General features: G+C 40.6%; 1 protein-coding gene across 1 annotated transcript; it reads right to left on the bottom strand.

The window, feature by feature from the left end:
• Positions 1 to 1,229: 1,229 nt before the first annotated feature.
• Positions 1,230 to 19,639, bottom strand: OLAH (oleoyl-ACP hydrolase). Its single transcript, XM_057732603.1, has 7 exons — positions 19,612 to 19,639; positions 16,286 to 16,420; positions 9,801 to 9,939; positions 6,846 to 6,945; positions 6,253 to 6,413; positions 1,708 to 1,790; positions 1,230 to 1,372 (listed from the first exon to the last, which is right to left on the bottom strand). Exons 1-7 carry the CDS (start codon positions 19,637 to 19,639, stop codon positions 1,230 to 1,232), a joined length of 789 nt encoding a protein of 262 aa, XP_057588586.1.
• Between the last annotated feature and the right edge of the window lie 2,171 nt (positions 19,640 to 21,810).

The raw sequence follows: 21,810 nt of genomic DNA, 5'->3' as shown, positions 1-21,810 counted from the left end.
ACTAAACATTTAACATAATTTGCTTGGGGTTATTTTTAGCTCAAATTGATTATGTGAATGCTAACTCAAAACTCCCCTCATAATGAAATTTATATTATTTGCACTTGGTTAAAGAGGAATGATACATTCTAAAAAATACCACCTGTGTGCATTTCCCTGTACTATTTTTAAATTGTAACAGAAACATGAACCCATATTATGTGATGCTAAACACATCCATGCTTTAACAGGTGGCCCTTTTGAGAGTATGACACTGTGTCGAGCTGTGTAAGCCTTAAAGAAGAGACATCGAAGAGACACCGAAGAGACACGGGTTGCATGAAGTAGGGGGTTTATTGTGAGGATCCGGAGATAACAAATCAACATACTGATTGAATAGCCAGGAATGCAAGAGACAGACGCAGTTTGGGAATCACCAGACACAGCAGGCCCCTGGTATATGGTGCCTCTGCATTCCCTGTGAATCCTATTTGTAGTGTTCTGCCGTCGTTCCAACTCAGATAATTTCCGCTATTTCCCGTTTCCCCTTTTTATTCTTGTCTGTTTCCAGCTGTTGCTCTTTCTCCCTATGTTTGGTTCAGGTTACTGTTGGGCGTGGCATTTGTGCTTGACTGTCCATACGCCAGGGGCTGTCCATGGTAGGCTTCCTAGGTCAGGGCCACCCAAAGACCACAGGAAATCTGGGTTGGAGGAACCCCTTAGACAAGAACCAGGGCTACGGGCATTCTCAGGACTTGCCAGCACAGGCAGCAGTGATTATTCGGGACTGTCTTATTTTAACAAAACAGGAGGCTACATTTCCTCATTAAATGGGACAACCCTGTATTTCAGAAGATGAGGTCAGGCTTTGAGCCACAGTGTGTTAATGAAACAGTCATTTCATTTCAAGTACTTCCCCTGTCTATCACTTTCGCTGTCACAATAACTGAAGGGAAGAAATGCATCATCAACCAAGCAGGAACTTCATTGACAGAAGCTTCCACAGATTAGACTCAAATGGGATTCTAATATGAAGAAGAAAGACCCTCCCAGAAGTATTCTTGACTCATTTGTCTTTCATCCCCTGGATATCCTTAAGTGCTCTGTGGGGAAAGACATTTGTAGATAACAAGTCACCCTGACAGTAGCAATGTATCATTTCCCAATCTCTGAAGCAGACGCTAGTCAGAAAACTGGAGAAGAGTATCAGGTAATCACGTGGGCTATTTTAAGATGGATAGGGGAAATATCTAAATGTAGTGAATCATTGATGCTTCTAGAGTCTTGGTTATGTAATTTTTGATGAAGATCTCATTGGAAGGTTCCATAAGATAAAAGTGGTTTCCTGGAAGCACGTGAGTATCACAGCTTCCACTGGTTACATCTCCCCAGGCTAAAAAGAAACAGGGTTATGTTATATTTAGTAACAAAGGACACCACCAACATCAGATTTCCTTCCAGATATTACTTTTCTAAGAGCTGATACTAGTGGTAGAGTTACTTCCAAGGTCTCATGTTCTATACATCCTGTATTTTTAATTTCTCAGGGACCTATCAGTATACAGCGGTATTACCTGCCTTCTCTCGTTTTAAACACAACCAACATCTCTCCATTTACACTAAATAAAACTCGGGCCAATTTTCTACTCCGTGTAACTGCTAGTTGACATTAGCTGAAAATCATCACATACGTCAATAAAATACCTCAAACCATCAAAATAATTTCACCTTTAAAATCCTCTGGTATATCATCAGATCCAGTAAAGCATGTTAAGTCACAAGAAAGAGGAACCTCAGAGGGTGTATCAAAGCTGCAAACATAGAAGAGCCAGTTGGTAACTTTTCATAACAGACACCCCCAGAATCTTTTCCTGTTAACAACTTCATTTAAATCAAACATGGTGTGTCCTCATTTCTTTTCCTTTTGCTATTTACAGCAACACAAACATTTTTTTACCCATAGTTCTTCTACCTGTCAGCACCTGTCCGAGAATCACTGTGGTCCAGGCTATTTTCCAAGATCATCTGGCTTCTAGAACAATGCCAGTGGCAGGATGGCACCTGGGTACCCAGTCCAACTCAGGGTGAGGCTGCTTATATGGTATCTTTAACTGTCATTCCCCAGCCCTCCATCCAGCAGAGGGTTGCTATGTGTAAAACAGAGAAAGATTTATGGGAGCAGGGCCCCTGAATTGGCTCCACCAATTTTCAGTTTAATCAGGACAGCAGGAAACATTGACCAAGGGAGATGCTGGGTGCTGCGTTAGTCCTTAGGGACACTTAGGTAAATAAGCACAGTCCTGGGACCTCCCTGGTGGCGCAGTGGTTAAGAACCCGCCTGCCAATGCAAGGGACGCGGGTTCGGGCTCTGGTCCGGGAAGATCGCACATGTCGAGGAGCAACTAAGCTCGTGTGCCACGACTACTGAGCCTGCATGCTGCAACTACTGAAGCCCACGAGCCTAGAGCCTGTGCTCTACAACAAGAGAAGCCACGGCAATGAGAAGCCCACGTGCCGCAACAGGGTAGCCCCCCGTTCGTCTCAATTAGAGGAAGCCTGCAAGCAGCAACAAAGACCCAATGCAGCCAAAAATAACAATAATAAAAATAAGCACAGTCCCTTTCCTCCTGCAGCTTAGAGACTAGCTGCGAGACAGACATTAATGAAAGCATCGGATGACTGGAGCAGTGTGTCACCAAGTTCAGGGTGATCTGTGAACCCTTGACAGGTGGGGGTGAGGTGGCATCAAGCAGGGTCTCCCTGGGAAGTGGAGTCTTAACCACTAGACCACCAGGGAAGTCCCCAGGGCCACAATTCTATACGAAAACCAAGAAAAAGCCTTGTACTCCTGGGGAGGGACAGGGCACGTCCCCCCGAGACCCACCCACAAGACCCAGGCACAGAGGACCTGCCTAAGATGGAAGCTCAAGCCTGGCTAGGCTGTGCCAGAACTCCCCATGTCCCCACAGAGGCTAGCGTCACACATAGGGTGCCAAGCAACAGCTGTCTGTCTCTCCCCGCAGGGAGAGCCTGGGGAGGGACTGTTCTGTGAGGCCCGGGAAGACAGAAGAGTTCTCCAGCAGCCCAGTCGCCACAGTCAGCACACAGGAACTTGGGAGCAGTGTTGTCCTGAAGTAAGCCCAGTAACAGCAAGACCCAGACCCAGCTCATCTCCAGTCTGACTTGACCCAACTCCCACATGAATGGCCTGACAGAAGAGAAGATGGGTCCCAATCCAGGCGTGAAAAATATTTGTCAGTTTCATGCATGATATCTAGCTTTCAGCACAAACTATCAGACACACAAGAAAGCAAAAAATAACTCCATTGTCAAGAGGCAAAGCAATCCGAAGAATCAGACTCAGAGAAGACCCACATGTTGGACCTATCAGACCCGGGCTTTACAGAACCTATGCCTGAGTTGTCAAAGGATTCCATGGAAAAAGTGGACATGCATTAACAGACAGAGAAGTTCATGAGAGGTGAGGACTGTGAGGAAGAGTCCAAAAGGAATTCTAGAAAGCCGTAGCAACGGCAATGAGGCATTCCTTTGACACGCTCATCAGGAGACTTGACACAGCTGAGGAAAGAATCAGTGAACCTGAAGATGGTTAATAGAAATTATCCAAACTGAAACGAAAAGAAAAAAAAAAGTTAAAAAAGAAACCTGAGCGCTTTGGGCCTGTATCAAACAGCCTGACGTGTGTAGCTAGGGTGCCCTGAAGGAGAAGAGAACAGCACATTCGGCAGGACAGGAGGACAGCTCAAGGGAGGTGGGAGCCAGCAGCGCTTTCCCACCTGTCACAGATTTTCATTTTGGCCATCAGGCTCCGAGCCTGGGGGGTGGGTGATGGAAAAGGGCTGAGAGACATCCTCAGGCCTGATTTCCTTTCTACTGGAAAAAGCGGAGCGCTACGGAGAGGTGGAGAGAGAGCAGACTGAGCAAGGGGAAGGAGCAGGAGCACGAAGAGAAGAGCCCAGTGAGCAGCCTTGGGGGCGACGTTCGGGATTTGGAGAGAGGACGCGGAGAGCTGTGAGCAGCTACGGCGATCCGATTCTCTGCAGAGAGGGTGAGAATAAGTTTTGGGGTTTTTTTGTATCCTCTGAGTGGAATATCCCTGTGAGTGATTTCTCTTTTATTTTTGGCTTGGGGGAGGTTTCTTTTGAGAGCTCTTGAGAGTTTAGCTAAACTACTTTATAATACTGCTGCCTTGGCATCCACACTGTGTTGCCAAGAGGCCTTTGGGAGCCACTGACACTACCCCTTCCTGGGAGCACATGTAGGGTCACAAGTAAGGGTGAGTTCCTGGGACTTCCCTGGTGGTCCAGTGGTTAGGACCCTGCGCTCTCAGTGCTGAGGGCCTGGGTTTGATCCCTGGTTGGGGAACTAAGATCCCACAAGCCGTGCAGCTCAGCCAAAAAAAAAAAAAAAAAATGCAAGTTCCTGATATGGCCCTCCTAGCAGCTTTTGTGATAGGTTTCTTTTGGCCTCTCAGATCCTTCCCTCATGTGCCTCTTGGATAACTCTCCAGAGAAGTTTACCAAAACCCACTCTTTGGGGTTTGAATTGACCAGTTTGGCCTATAGCCTGGGAACCCAAAGCCCTCCACCCATGCATAAAACACCCCCTAATAGGGGCATGTCCTTCAGGTCCTGCCACCTGTCTGCCTGCAGCCCGCCTTGACCTCCCCGCGTGGCCCCTCCAGCTGAGCCATGGGCATCCTCCAGGACCTGTGAGTCATGAACTTCTTTATTTCAATTTCTCTTGGGGTCTGTTGTTGAACCTCTGCTCCCTTTCCAACACTCAGGTTTCTTCTTAACAAATGTTAATTTACCAGTCCCAAGAGCCTTGGGTAGTGAATTGTTTTGTTGTGTTTGGTTTTTAAAAATCACATGAGGTTTGTTATGTGCCACACCGTTTCCTAAACACGACCTCATGCAATCCTTAGCAACACACCTGGAGAGAATCACTCTCATCATGCCTTCCTCTGACAGATGAGACCCTTGCTCCGAATCTCACAGCTACTAAGCCAAGGGTTTGGGTCCTGGGAAGCAGATTGTACAGACAGCATGTTTGTGCAAGGCTTAATTATTAAAAAGCAGCTTTTGCCTATGTTATTATTTCACTGAATGTCCACAGTGATTTGGATTACTTTTCCACTCTGCGGGGCGGGGCAGAGGATGGAGGGGCGGGGATGTCGGACTGGTATTTATTGGATTCTGACTCTGTGCTGAGCCAGGACCGCAGAAAGCTCAGCCCTGTGAGGACCACATTTGCTCAGATGGGGTAGAAATGGAGAGAGGTGGACAGAATCGGGGCAGCTGGGAGGCAGATGGTGGACCTAGTGATAGAGTAGAGGTGGGCATTAGGGTGACAGGTGCACGGAGTTGTCTCTGTTCTCAAGGTGCTTCCAGTCTGCTCCACTTTTTTTTGTTAAGCTATTTGTGTAAACTTCTAGTCACAGGCACTGCCCATGGTGACCCTAGGCCCAGTTCCAGGATTTGTGACAGAAATAAACACAGGCCCAAGCATCTGGCTCCTCCACAGAGGAGACAAAGTAGAAGAAAGGCAAAGTAGAAGAAATGCATGACAGCATATAATGGTGACTAAGGGCTGGATGCTGGCTCCACAGGACCTGCTGTGGGGAAGTTAGAATAGGAAGAACCATTTGTAGGTTCAGATTATCGGGGCCAGCATCTGAAATGTTGGGACTTCAGTTCTATTAGAAGACTCAAGGGTCAATGAGACATCTCAGGGGACACAGGAACGGTCAGGTGCCATGGAGCCAAATGAGTTCTGGAACAAAATTCCCCCAAAAGCAAACCCCTCCCCTGTGCTGGGTCACCTCCACACTTAATAAGTAGGGATCCCCTTCTGCTGACCCCCTAAGAAGATGAAAATCCTTTGGCATTAGTAATTTATTCAACAAATATTTGTTATGTGACAAAGCATACATGTTGAACTGTATTTTTTTTTAAAGAAAAAATGCTCAAAAAAAAATTTTAGACACAGCTCACCCTTTGACTAAATATATTTAAAGGTAAAAGTTTATAAAAAAAAAAAAAAAAGAAAGAAAGAGATGCTCTATTCATCCCTGATTGATGTAATTTCCAGGCCCAGGCTCCATTCTAAGACAGCAAAAATATCACAAGTGGGCCTCAAAAGAAAGGAAGTCAAACTGCCTTCTTGAATAGGCAGCCCCAGAGAACAGCCTGTCTGCATCTTCCATAGATAATTATGTATTAAAAAAGGAAACTTGTCTCAATTACCTACATGTAATTACTACCAAGGTAAACATCTGCCAACAGTCTGGGAAATTGTAAACATGTGTCGTCTTCGAAAAAATCCTTGGGAGTGCCTCCAGGTTTCTTTAGTTGACTGGTAATTTGTTCTTCTGACAAACTTTCTTCGGGAATACAATATCGGGCCTTTGACTTAAAACATTGACGATATTAGTCTGCTATTTCATGTAACGCACCTGTTCAGACATCAGAAGTTACCCACTCTCCCTTTTGATGATTTCAAGAATTCTCTGATCCAGTTAGTTTGCTGAAAGTTAAGTTCTCAGCTGACTCAGAATGAAAGAAAATACACTTAGCATCAATATTAGCTTGGAGATGCTAGGGCTAGTGCAGGCCCTGTTAAAGTGCATTTCAGAGGAAACAGTTAAAGTGCATTTCAGAGGAAAGGAGAGAAGAGGATACTGAAAGAGATTTGCGTGTGTTTCATTACCCAATAGTATCTTTCATTAATCATCGTGCCCCTATGCTGGATCACAATTCACCAGATAGGAAAATAATGACTCGATTTTCCCTCCCATCTCCCTCCTTTCTACCACCCTCCCTAAGGAAAATGAAATTACTTACATGAGGAGGATTTACACCTGACACGAATAAATGCACCGGTTCTAGCTTACATTTTTCTTTTAAGTGTAGTGCAGTCATAAAGGCAAGATAAGATCCCAAACTATATTGGGGGAAGAAAGACACGATAACAACTTCAACAAAACTCGTAATATACAATGCCTGAAGTAGAGGAGAGGTACTCAACAGATACATCCTGAGAACAATGAATGTATGGATGGTTGGATGAAAGAAAGGATGGATTGATGGAGGAAAAAAAGCAGAATTTTGTGACTATAGAGATTGTCAGGCTTTCTGGTGCTCAGCCTGTCTTCTCCAACTGCACAGGCCCTGTAGAGGTAGCACAGATGGCCTGTACTTATCAAGTCATTGTAAATGAACAAATAAAAGCCATGTGCTCACCTGTAAAACAAAACAAAACCTCACGATAATCCATCGGAAGTCCACAAGAACAGGTATCATAAACACAAGCCATGGTCATGAAATAGCCCAAAGAAAAGCATACGTTAGTTGAGTAATAAGTTATTTGTAAAAGGTATACTTTCAGTGATTTATAGCAGCACGAGAAGTGTTTCAAGACATCCTCGATAACTCAGACTAAGATTTGGTACTGATTTCCACAATGTCTTGAAATTATTTTAAATTTCCTTTTCTCTCTGAAAAATATATATCACTATGTCTTTAATAATACATATGAGCAGTTCTCAAACTATAGTCTGGGGACTCCTAGGCATTCCTGAGACATTTGCAGATGACCTATGAGGCTTTTGAGGTGGCCTATGAGGTTAAAACTATTTTTAGGATAATATTAAAATATCATTTGCCTTTACAATTCTCATTTTTTCGTGAGAGCATAGTTGAGTTTTCCATACTCCATGTATGACATGGGGTATTGCCACAGTTGGAAGGCAGAAGCAGAAGGGAGAATCTAGCTGCTTTCTAATAAGCCAGACATTAAACATATGCCAAAATGTGAAACAGTGCCACTCTTCTCACTATGGTTTTTTTTGAAAATATAGTCTTTTACATAAAATATATATTTTTTATGTCAGCATATAAGGGATTTATTAATGTTAAGTATCTTTAAAGTTTCATAGTTTTAATTTCTAATATGGTAAATATTGACAGATAAATCACACATAGATTGTCAATGCTTTTTAGAAGTATTAAAGCAGTGCTGGGACCAAAAAGTTTATGGACTGCTGTAGACATTATATTTTGTAGACAATATTGCCAGAGATAATTTTTTGTAAATATCTTTGGAGGAGGAAAAAAGGGAAACTCAGGGGACTTCCCTGGTGATGCAGTGGTTAAGAATCCGCCTGCCAATGCAGGGGACATGGGTTCAAGCCCTGGTCCGGGAAGATCCCACATGCAGAGGAGCAACTAAGCCCATGCGCCATGACTACTGAGCCCGTGTGCTGCAACTACTGAGCCCACATGCCTAGAGCCTGTGCTCCGCAACAAGAGAAGCCACTGCAATGAGAAGCCCCCGCTCTCCACAACTAGAGAAAGCACCACAGCGCCACAACTACTGAGCCTGTGATCTAGAGCCCGTGTGCCACAACTACTGAAGCTTGTGCGCCTAGAGTCCGTTCTCTGCAAAAGAGAAGCCGTTGCAAAGAGAAGCCCCCACTCTCCACAACTAGAGAAAGCCCGTGCGCAGCAACAAAGACACAACACAGCCAAAAAGAAAAAAGGGAAATTCAGTCCCATGTTCATTGCTGATGGAGTGCAATAATTTGAAGATACATATCAAGAGCTTTATCACTGTGCATGTCATTAACCTAAATTCTGGAGATGTGTCCTTAAGAAATTTATGAGATGTATACTAAATTTTCTACAAAAGTTTTCATTGAAGTGTTTTTATAACAGAAAATACTTCTCTCTCCACAAAAGGGTATCGATAAAGTCATGAAACAATGTAATCTTCAGTGGTAAAAGATCTCCATGGCAATAGTAAGTGGAGAGAAAAATCAGGAAAAAATAGAAAATAGGATCTCATCATGCAGAAATACAGTGGAATCACATCAAAATTCTGAAGGATTATCTAGGATAATGCATACTTTTTCTTTTTTTTTGCTTGATTGTATCTATAAATATTGATATATATGTAATATAGTAGCCAAAATGTGTTGCGTTCTTACCATAATACCAAGTAATTTATGGTTGTCATTCATTTCATCCTCACAAACGGGACCCATTATTATCCCAGCTTTACAGAGGAGGATACTTAATTCAGAAGCCTAAGGAATTGCCCAAGGTGGAACTGAGTAAGGGGCAGACAGAACTCCAGAATTCATGACCTAACCTTAAAATTCTATAACTTAGCTTAAGAAACACATACTATTTGTATCCTTTTCAAATTTTAAAAAACAGGGCTTCCTAGGTGGCGCAGTGGTTAAGAATCCGCCTGCCAATGCAGAGGTCATGGGTTTGATACCAGCTCCAGGAAGATCCCACGTGCTGCAGAGCAACTAAGCCCGTGTGCCAAAAAAAACACATTTTTTTAAATAAATGGAATATAAGTTGCTGCTTGAGTCTTGATTTTATGTCTTGATTTTTTTTTGCCTAAAAGGAAAAAAGGGACGAGGACTACACAGACAGGCCAGTTGTAGGAGCGGTGGCTGGTCAGCATTACCCAACATGCTGGGACTGTTTCCAAAAGAGAAGATACCAAGAGGAGCCTAGGATTTACCCACTCCTTAACTTAAAGATTTCAGTTGATCTCACCACCTGGCATTTCTGTCTTTTTGGTCCCTACCACCCAGCTTCTTTCAGTCTGACTTTCTCATTTGAGAACAGCTGTAACCATATTGAACCAATTATTCTTTCAAGCAGTGATGAAGCAGTATAACCAAAACAAAGGCATGTGTCCCACAACACATGACAACATTAACCATGGATTTGTGATGGAAGAAACTCCCCCAAATATCTTTCAAAACAGAGGTTAAATACCTGTGGCCAAAAAATGCAAAATTTTCACCCTGGAGGACCGGCAGCAGAGCGCAGACGACTTCATCAACCACCTGGTAGATGTCCTTTGGAAAAGGCTCTTGAAGCTGACTTTCTCTCCCAGCAAGCCTTATGGCATGCACTGGAGATTGAGGAAGACAGTTAATGCATGCAGATGGCGAGAGGGATGCTGTGATGCTGTGAAAAGGCTTATGTTAATATGATGAGAACAGTTTCAAAGACGTGAATAATAATGGTCAAATGTAAGGAGAGAAAAGTTTTGGAATTTACTGACTAAAAAGAACACAAACTACAGCAGACTAAATATCTGAGAAATACCCTCCAACTATAAAACATTTAGAAATGCTAGATGAGTCACACGTGTGCTGAGTTTTGCTCACAATAAGGTAAATGGAATACCTAGAAAAAAAAAGAGGGACTGAAAATTCCAGTCATGAGGCTGTGCTAACAGAATGGCTGTCTATTGCTTGTATCAGGAAAATAAAATAGCAGGTTTCAAAGGTGGCCAAGAGAGACAAGGCGTTGGAGTGCCTTAAATTTGTGAGAAAGGCAGATAGACCAATGGAACAGAATAGAGAGCTTAGAAGTAGACCGCATATATGTGGAAACTCAGTTTATAACTGTATTGACATTTAAAATCAGTGGGGAAAGTGTAGCTCTCTGAATAACTGGTGATTCACGTGGAATAAATAAAATTAAATACCAAGGCCCTACGCCAGCCATATATGAAAGTCAATTCTAACTTAAATATGACAAAATACTGAAGAATTGATAGAAGAAAACATCAGCAAATAACTTTGTGACTGAGGGTTAGAGTATACTGTTTAAAGTAAGCCATAAGAAGTACAAACTTTAAGAGTGATAAACTTGACTATATTAAAATTTAAAACTTCCGTGAATCAAAAGACAACACGTAAAGAAGAAGGTGGCACAGACTGGAAAAGGCATTTTAACCCACCAAACCTAAAAAACTCCGGGTCAAGAATATGTAAAGAATTTCTACATGTCAATAAAAAAATAGAGAATCAAATGGAAAAGTAGGCATGAGGTATTACCGAGAAACTCATAGGAAAGAAAACATAAATAGCGATACATATATGAAAAATGCCCAGCCTCATCTGTAACAAGGGTTATTCCATTGAAAATCAGAGTAATTTCTTTATCTTATAACTGGAAGTTGTACCTTTTGATCACCTTCACCCATTTCCCCCACCCACTTCTGTCCTCTGAATTTGTGTTTTTAGATTCCACATGTAAGTGATACCATACAGTATTTGTCTTTCTCTGTCTGACTTATTTCACTTAGCATAATACCCTCACAGTCCATCCATGATGTTGCAAATGCCAGGGTTTCCTTTTTTATGGCTGAGCAATGTTTCATTATATATCTATCTAGATATCACATTTTCTATATCATTGATCTATAGATGGATAAGTAGATTGTTTTCATGTCTTGGCTATTGTAAGTATTGCTGTAATGAACATAGGGCGTATGGATATCTCTTCGAGATACCAATTTTGTTTCCTTTGGATATATACCCAGAAGTGGGATTGCTAGATCATATGGTAGTTCTGTTTTTAATTTTTTGAGGAACCTCCATACTGTTTGCCACAGTGGCTTCACCAATTTACATCCCCACCAACAGTGCACAGGGGTTCCCATTTCTCCACATCCTCATCAATACTTGTTATCTCTTGTCATTTTGGTAATATTCGTTTTAACAGGTGTGAGGTTCTGATTTGCATTTCCCTGATGATTAGTGATGTTGAGCACCTTTTCGTGTACCTATTGGCCATTTGTAAGTCATCTTTGGGAGAATGTCTATTCAATTCCTTTGTCTATTCAATCTTAAAATCAGACTGTTTGGTTTTTGGTATTGAGTTGTATGAGTTCCTTAAATATTTTAAGTATTAGCCCTTTCTTAGATGGGTGATTCACAAATATTTTCTCCCATTTGGTAGGTTGCCTTTTCATTTTCTTGATTCTTTTGCTGTGCTGAAGCTTTTTAGTTTAGCATCATCCCACTTGTTTATTTTACTTTTGTGTTTGTGTTTTAGGTGTCATGTCTGAAAAATCATCACCAAGATTAAGTCAAGGAGATTTTACTTTGTTTCCTTCTAGGAGTTTTATGGTTTCACATCTTACCTTTAAGGTTTAAGTCGTTCATTCATTTTGAGTTAATTTTTGTGAGTGGTAAGAGGTGCCTCGTTTCATTCTTTTGCTTGTAAATATCCAACTTTGCCTGCAGCATTTATTGAAGAGACTGTCTTTTCTCCACTGAGTATTCTTATTGCTCTTGTCAAACATTAGCAGACTGTGTATTTGGGGGTTTATCTCTGGGCTTTCAATTCTATTGCATTTGCCTAAGTGTCTATTTTTATGCCAATAGCATACTATTTTGATTACTATGAATACATTCTGGGGATATAATGTACAGCACGGTGACTGTAGTTAACACAACTGTATTGTACATTTGAAAGTTAAAGTTATTCCAGGAAAAAAAGTTGAAACTATATGAGGTGATGGATGTTAACTAAACTTATTGTGGTGGTCATTTCACAATATATACATATGTCAAATTATGTGGTTCAGCTTACACTTATACAATATTACATGTCAATTACATCTCCATAAAACTGGAAAAAATAGAACAAAATCAGAATAATTTCATACACAGATGGGCAAAAAATTAAAAAAACCTTGGCAATAGCAATATTGTCAAGGATATAGAGCGATAAGAATTTTCATGTGCTGCTTTGACAGTGTAAATCATTTCAGCTCCTTTGGAGAAAAGTTTGACAGTATCTCCTATAGTAGGAGACGTTCCTATTCCACGGCCCAGAAATGCCACCCCTAGGTGTAGACTCTCTTACCCACACATGCAAGAACAGTTGCCCCTTGAACAAGAGTTTGAACTGTGAGGATCCATTCATCTGCAGATTGTTTTCAATAGTAAGTAGTAGTAGTAAATACTTTGGTACCACAGGAATCATGGTTGGTTGAATTCATAGATGCTGAACCATGAAAACAGAGGGCCAACCACTAGTTATATGTGAATTTTGACTGCAGAGGGTCAGCGTCCCTAACCCCTGCATTGTTTAAAGGTCGACTGCATATGAGACTGCTCACAGAAATGAGTACTAATAGCAAAAAAATGAAAAAGACCTTAATACCTATAAAGAGAAGAATAGATGTATAAGTTGTGTTATAGAATACTAGACACTAGTCAAAGATCAACAAAGTAGAGATCCACATATCTATGTAATGAATCTCAGAAAATTAGAGGATAAAAAAAGTAATTTTCAGAGGCATATTTACAATACGGTACATTTATATAAAGTTAGAAAAATACGTGAAATGTCTATTAAACTGTCAGCCATTGATTAAGAAAACCTTGTGTGAAACTACTTCCAATAATTTGTAAAAATATTTTTATACATTGGTAACAGGGCTCTTTTCTTCCAGCGAATGGATTATTCCGAGACCTCCATGGCAGAGTACTGATGACTGCAAAGTGGAGAGGAAGGGGCTTGGAAAGCATGAGGGAGCAGGGAGGGGTAGTGTTGGGAAGGGCAACATTTCCGTGGGTGAGAAAGGCATCTTGGAAAGGGAGAAACATTTCTTGGAGGCCTGATGGCAAGAATAAAGAAGGAAGGGGCTGAAGATAAGAGCCCTACAGTTACAAGGTAGGATCAAAGAATCAAGAATGTGGAATCCACAACTCTACAAAGTGTCATTTATTTTTAAACTGCACTTCACTGTAGCGACAGAAGAGGGCACTCTTGAACTAGTAATCAGAGTAAGCAACTCATCACCTTGGGCTCCTGCTCCCACCTCTGCCCCCCATCCCCCACTCCCTCTGCCATGGAATGACCTGTTTTCGTGGGTCAGGAAAATCCAACACACTTCATGAACAGAAATAAACATAACACCCAGAACAAATAAGATAGGACTCAAATTTTTTCAGCTAATGAACATGCTTTTTTAAAAAACTCACAAAGCAAAGAAAACAATACAACACTCCAACATGAATTAAATTCAGATGAGAAATTGCAGATATGAAAGAACACTGTAACTCACAAATTTAAAATCCTGAACAGAAACAAACAATTGCAGAAAGAGCTGACAGAATACTGGAAAGAAATTGAATAAGAGGACAAAAATTATTTCAAAAATGACTGAAAGTTGTCTGTGAGACACTAGATGCAAAGTATTTAAATGGATACAGAAGACAGGAATAGGAAAGCTAGGAATAAGCAAACAGAGAAGGAAAAGGTCCCCAAAAAAGACGATAATTGTAAGAGGCAGGAAGAGTTCCAACGTAGGAATAAATGGAGACTCTCAAGAAAGGTAAACAACAAAAAATAAACAGACAAAAAAGAAAGGTAAACAAACTAAAACACTGGAAAAGAACTAATATGTGAAATTATAATCCATGCAAACTTCCCTGAAATAAAATAACACATGAAACTGTGTATTGAAAGATTTTGACAATTGAGGAAAGTGGGTGAGGGGTAGATGAGAACGTTTGCAACTTTTCCATAAATCTAAAACTACTTTTTAAAATAGCTGTATTTTTTTTTAAATGAATGGAGATCTTAGTCAAAAGTAAAAATAAAATCTGAAGCAAATATTTCAAAATAGTAATATTGAAAAGGCAGGTAGTAGTTGATACACGATTGTTTGTTAGATTACCCCATTAAACCAGCTTTCCAGTTCTGGTTGTTAAGAAGTAGCCTGCATAGGGACTTCCCTGGTGGCACAGTGGTTAAGAATCCGCCTGCCAATGCAGGGAACACGGGTTCAATCCCTGGTCCCAGAAGATCCTACATGCCGCAGAACAACTAAGCCCACGTGCCACAACTACTAAGCCTGTGCTCTAGAGCCCGTGAGCCACAACTACTGAGCCTTCGAGCCACAACTAGTGAAGCCCTCGTGCCTAGAGCCCGTGCTCTGCAGTAAGAGAGGCCACTGCAATGAGAAGCTCATGCACCACAACAAAAGTAGCCCTCTCTAGCCACAACTAGAGAAAGCCTGTGTGCAGCAATGAAGACCCAATGCAGCCAATAAATAAATAAATTTTTAAAAAAAGTCTCTTGCATAGCATTGTAAATCAACTATACTACAATAAGAATTTTTTTTAAAAGAATATTACTCAGCCATAAAACAAACAAACAGAAAACCCAAAATAATGCCATTTGCAGCAACATGGATAGGCCTAGGACCTAGAGATTGTCATACTGAGTGAAGTAAGTCAGACACAGAAAGACAAATATCATATGATATAGCTTACATGTGGAATCTAAAAAAAGGGTACAAATGAACTTACAAAACAGAAGTAGAGTCATGGATGTAGAAAACAAACTTATGGTTACCAGGGGATAAGGGGGAGGGGCTAAGGGATGAACTGGGAGATTGGGACAGACATATACACACTACTATATATATAATAGATAACTAATAAGAACCTACTGTATAGCCCAGGGAACTCTGCTCAATACTCTGTAATGGCCTATATGGGAGAAGAGTCTAAAAAAAAAAAAGGGTGGATATATGTATATGTATAACTGATTCACTTTGCTGTACACCTGAAACTAACACAGCATTGTACAATAAATCAAGTGTAATCCAATAATTTTTTAAAGAAGTATCTTGCAGCAGAAAAACCCTCTCATTGAACAGGTAGATAAGCTGAAAAAAATACACACACACACAATCTGTCTGAAGCCATCACTGAGCTGCTGACGGCAACAAGGACCTCCCTGGAGAGAGGAAAACTGGAGAAGTGAAGTGCCATTCCTCCAGCCTTTTTCCGCCTGTGGAGATGTGTCAGTTACTCACAGAGGTGTCAAGTTCTAGACGGCAGGCTCAGGCCTGCTTTTAAGAGGCCAAGAAGCCAGCAGAGCTCTTTGCATCCCCACAGGGCTAGAGAGAGAAGAATTGGAAGACAGTGCTGCAAAGTCAGCCAGGAATTAGATGCCACAATGTCAGACAAGAGGTACAGTCTTTTGTCCCTCAAGACATTTGACTTAGTCTTAAACTTCGCACATCAAGGGATTAAGAAAATATAATCAGAAAATTATACTTAAAAGAAAAATGGTATTTAATTCAGTTTCGTGCTGCTGTGAAAAAAATTCAAGTCCACAACCCACCAACAAGAAAGTTCCCAGGCAGACGGCAATAAACGGAAACTGAAGCACAGAGAGCAAAGGAGCCTAAAAAAAGCTCAACAGAGTCTGAGTGCCCTGTTGGACAATATCAAGTAGTATAAAACACATTTAATTAGGAAACAGGAGGTAACAGAATTTCTTACTCTAGAAATGTAAAACTCACCTTATTAAAGAGCAATCTTGAATGCCTATTAGTTATTCACCAGTAAGGAAAAGTTTTATTGTGCTTTGAGTTCCTATATGTGCACATCATCTGACCTTGTAAATTACTTAGATGGTGATGAAAGTTCACATACCTTCCACCAAACTGGAAATATTTTGGCCCCATTTGGCAAAATGATAGGAGTTGCCTCCTGCCCAGGGAAAACAGACCAGCCTAAAGAGTGCATCACGATTGTGGTATAAGCAGTTCACAACATTTTTATTCCTAGGAAGAAAATTCAAATATATTTAATGATAAGGTCAATCAATTAACCTGTCTGAACTGAAAATAGGTGTGTTTTAATGGAAATTTTCATTAATTATAAAGAGAATGTATTCAAATATAAAGTGATTGCCATTTTTTTTCAGCAAGAAAGACCAAAAAAGGTTTTCATGCATTTGTTTTTAACAATTAGAGTATATAAACTTTTATGGTTGTAGGTGAAATAGTCAAGTATTGATCTGTAACATTTAGGAAGTACATTTCATATGCACATTTAAACCATTAGATGTGTTAATTTAGAAATCACCTTTTTCACAATTCAGGGAACAGTTTTATCTATACAGTTTTATCTCAGTGTCTTCATGATTTCAAGTCATCTGTAAGTTTTCCAGAGCACATAATTTCCACTCCCTTCTGAGTGTTAGATAAATATACCTTTTTTGCATCTGCATATAATGTTGTCTTTGAAAATTTTACCCCAAGATCCAAGTATCCTTTCACTTAGTATTAGGATAATTTCTTTTTTAAAAAAAATCAATATATATTTATATACTAATATAAATATGTATGTCAACAATATATATTTGTATCATCCATAATTTAAACACTTCCTGTAAAGTTTTCAAATTGATCCTTAAATTGTTTACAAAGATAACTAGCCCTTCCAAATGTGTGATTATCTACCGTAGTATTGTGATTAAATCTGGTTTTTTTGGGGGGCGGGGGTTTACTCTTTATTTATTTATTTTTTTTTGTTTTTTGGGGGTACACCAGGTTCAATCATCTGTTTTTATACACATATCCCCGTATTCCCTCCCTTCTTTGACTCCCCCACCTCGAGTCCCCCCCACCCTCCCTTAAATCTGTTTTGCCTCTTTCTTTTCCCTAGAACTAACAATGATTGAGATTTTTTTCAAGTTCACGTGTGTTATCTAAAGAGGACTTTGTTTTTCATAATAAAATAATGGAGAGAACACTAATAATTATGGGAGACTTTACACAAAGTTAAGCACAAGTTAAAATCTTTCTCGGGAGGAAAGATAATTTTTGAAGAAAAACCCCTTGCCTTCTGCCTGGGCACTTATGTTAATAATTGCTAATTTAAAGATAAAAACAAAAGGGCTAATTTTAATATTTTCTTTCGAAGAAGAACATTTTGTACTTGAGGCTATATTCCTCCTAACCAATCCTATTATCAACAAACTCACTGACCATGGATCAGCCCTAAATAAGAGCTTCATAGGTATCAACTATTTTCTGGAAAAAATGCTAGTGTCATTTTTTTAAGGAGTACAAAAATCTTCTGTAGTGCCTACCACAGTTTGTTAAAAACTACATAGCCAATGGATGATTTTTCTGAACTTTATTTCTGGAAGCTATTGAAGAGTCTTGAAAAATGACTTGAAATCAACATTTCTTTAAAACATGTCCATATTTTTAAAGCCAAGGAGCCCTACTTCAATCTACTTAAATTACTTGCATTCTAGGGAACAAAAATATGTCAGAACAAGGGTAGTTTTGCCATACCTGAAGCCTATGTAATTTGCAAGAATAGGGGAGTTTTTTGAGAAAAAGAATATAAAGCTATGAATACAAAATTAGGTGTATACCCTTTGATCATTAGTTTCAAGGTAAAACCATCTTCATTTGTGTTGGGGATGGGATAGGAGCTGCCTTTTACTTATTTAGAGCCAGTCTCAGTGGGTCCTCAGAAGCCATACTGATGGGGTGCCTGCCCTCCACAGTGAACCCACGGCCAAGATCTCATGGGAAGGTACAGCCTGGGAGGGTAGTGCTCATTGCTGCAAAGCCTGGATGGTCAGTAGAACCTTCTCACGCTTGGGCTCTTGCTATCTCCTCATCCATCCAAACTTCTGCGTCTCCCGAGAGAGAATCAAAGACCAAGAAAAGCTAACCTTGCCCAGCCAATCCTCTGGGTAGAAGCCTTCTACCTGAACTTGCCTTCTCTTTTTCTTCCCTTCTTCGTTTTTGAGTTAAATCATAAAATTCTAAGACTTTAGAGTCGAGAGGGGTCAGGGCGATCATTGAACCCACTATTACAACCCAGTGACTAGGGCTGGGGACACAGAGATCCACGTTCAAATCCTGGCTACAGCCATCAATGTAACATTAGGCAAATGACCTGAGTGGTTTAAAGTCTCAATGTCCTCATCTGTAAAAGGAGGTCAATAATAGCACCTTCCCTATATTTTGATTAAATGTCTCACAAATGCTCAGCATGGTTTTAGGCACCCACTAAACAAAAATGAATATTACCTATTATTCCTTGTTTGACAGTTGAAGAAACTGAGGCTGAGAAGTAAGTTACTTGCCCAAGGTCACCCAGCCAGTGACAAATCAGGATTTAGAACACTAATCCTGTTCATCCTAAAAGCTACTTCCCCACTTATCCCTTTTCTCAGCATCAGCACCCACGTGGACCACTAAGTGGCAGGGAGTGGGCAACACACCTGGGAAGCTTTGGATTAGAGAGCCAGGGATAAGTACTTCTTCTTTACTTTGGGGTATAAATGGAATCTTGCCTTCACCTCTCCTAATCCACAGGAGTGTTTTGGCCAAGTCATGGATTTATAATTTCACTTTAAGATCACCACCAAACCAGTACCATTTTACACAGTGAGTAGTTGGGGCCATTTACAATAGCAATGGCCGCCGAATGAGGTTTCTCTGAGAAGCCCCTTTCAATGTCAAAGGGCAACCTGCAAAGGCACAGCATTGGAGCACCTGGGGTGGGGAGGAACCAGATTGCCCACAAGGCAACATACCTGGCTGTCTCAGCTTTGTCTCTTCTCTCCATTCCGTCAGGAGATGGTGCAAAATTGCTGCTCTCAGCAACCTTTTCGTCAGTGCCAAATTCGACATCTCTTTTGGATGATCTCTGATCATCCTTGTGCACACTTTTAAATTGGTTGACTGTGTTTGTTGCTCTAAACTCTTAAAAAAAAAAGGAGGAGAGAAATGGATTAGAAGCAACATAACAGATGATATTATGTTGGAGTTACCTGCTTTAGTGCACCTTCAGTTACCAGATAACTGCTTCCATTAGCTGATCCCCCAGCTCATATAGAGAAAGACAAAGATGTAACATCTTCTAAACTCCAGCAAGTAAACAACCCTGCAGCCAAACCAAGCAGAAAACACACAATACCTACTAGAAAATTGGGGTCGAAGAGGATGTTTGCTTTTGAAATACAGATGTCTGCATTTTCTAGATATTTATAAAGTCTTAAGGAAAACTTAGGACGTCTAAGAAAGACTTTACTGCTCTGCCAAGCTTCCAACTCGCAAGCTGCAAATATTCAGAAAAGAAGAATAATTACCCCCAAATCTGTCATTGAGAGTGGGTTTTATCTTTTCACTTCCTAAAAGCTCCATTGAGTTAGGTCAGTGCCCCGGATTACTCAGCTGTGAACCTCAGAAGTGTTCCTGGGAGGCCAGGCTGACTTCTCAGCCTCTTTTTTATAGGCCAGTGCACAGCCCTTGGAAGAACTGAAAGACTTGCTTAACTAGTGGAATAAAGTTCACTGAGGCGGGGAGTCATCTTGTCATTCAGACTATGTTCTTAATACGAATGGCCTGGAGAAATCAAATTCTCAAAACAACCACCCGGATGACCCATTAGGATTTCACTGACTTCTTAGGAAATGAGATAAAAGGCAGGAAAAGGTGGCTTCTTCTACCAAGAAAAATCAGCAATCAGAGGTTGGATACACATCTTCAGTGTTTACGACTGAAGGCTGTTGTTGAGGGCTACAGGACTTCAATAAGGCTAAATTCTTCTAGCTCTCCCTAATTGAGATAGGTAAAACATATTCTTTCTGATGTCATCTTATTTTTGACTGGGCAAATCTTGTGATCAATTATACTTAGGAGGAGTGTTTAAATTTACTCAACAGACATTTTTTTGAGGGCTCATCATTCAATCCTGGGTCATTTCTCAACATTTGGAGGTATCCTCAGGTAAAAGTAATAATGACTCTGTCCTCAAAAGGAAACCAGTAGAAGCATCTATTTGATTGGAATTTCAGAGGAAAGAAGAGATGAAATGAGGTAGAGACAATATTCAAGAGATAATGGCTTGGATTTTTCCAGAACTGATACATACTAGCAGTCCAAAGAGAAAAGATGGCCAGCAAATTCCTAGCAGAATAGATTAAAAAGAAAGACATCTATGTATAAGTTCATTATGATGAAATTGGAAAACAGACAAAGACAAAGGGCAAATATTAAAAGCTGAGAGAGTGAGGAAGTGGGGTTGGATTATTATCTTGGAAAGAGCAGCATTTAGGCTGGAAAGCTAACTCTTCAAGTGCTAAAAGAAAAACTGCCAAATTAGAATTCTCAAAACAGCTCTTAAGTGGGGAAAACTAGAAGAATCTGGCTTGAGAGAGATTAAGATGGTGGAGTAGGAAGATGTAAAGCTCGCCTCCCCCAACAAACATGTTAAAAATACATCTAGGGGATTCCCAGGTGGTCCAGTGGTTAGGACTTGGCACAGATTCCTGCACAGGCAGAACACTGGATCTCTGTAAGCACATGAATCCTATTGCTTCTGCATTCCTCTCCTTTGGGGCAAAGGTTCTAATGTGGGGAGAAGGGAAAACACCCACTTAGAAGGAACAGAGTCAGCCCTGAGGTCTTCTGCTCCAGAAATTTGGGAGCAGAACCCAGCCGTGCCAGGGCAGTGATGGCTATGAGCAGAAGGAAGCCCTGCCTCACACCCTGTGCAGGCTGTATCTCCTCCATCTCCAGCCACACCGGCTACCAAGATGAGGGCTGCCAGCATGCACTGAGGAAAGACATGACTGATGTCCTCATAAAATCCAGCTCTCGCATGTAAGAACAGCCCCTCAAGACCACAGCAGGTTAACTGTTTCACCTAAATTCACAGAGGCAGAGAAAGCTGAGTAAGTTAAAAAGGCAGAGGAACTACTCTCAATTGAAAGAGCAAGAGAAAATCCCTGCAAAAAATAAATAATGTATCATAAGTAATTTACTAGGTAAGGAATTCAAAACACTGGTAATAAAATGTTAACTGAATTAGGGAAAAGGATTGATCTAAAGACTGATCATTTTAACAAGGAACTAGAAAATATAAAAAAAGACAATCAAAAATAGTTCAATATCTGAGATAAACACATTAGAAGACTAAGTGATACAGAAGAACATATAAATGATCTGGAAGATAGGATAATAGAAATCACCCAATCAGAACAGCAGGAAGGCAAATGAATAAAAACAAAAGCAGTATGCCAGATCTCTGGGATAACATTAAATGTGCCAACATTCACATCATAAGGGTTCCAGAAGGAGAAGAGAGAGAAGTGGATTGAAAATGTATCTGAAGGGATTATGGTTGACAGCTTCCCAAACTTG

The sequence above is a fragment of the Hippopotamus amphibius genome, chromosome 4 (genome assembly GCF_030028045.1).
Source record: "Hippopotamus amphibius kiboko isolate mHipAmp2 chromosome 4, mHipAmp2.hap2, whole genome shotgun sequence".
Lineage (NCBI taxonomy): Eukaryota > Metazoa > Chordata > Mammalia > Artiodactyla > Hippopotamidae > Hippopotamus > Hippopotamus amphibius.
This window is presented reverse-complemented; position numbering and strand designations above follow the sequence as displayed.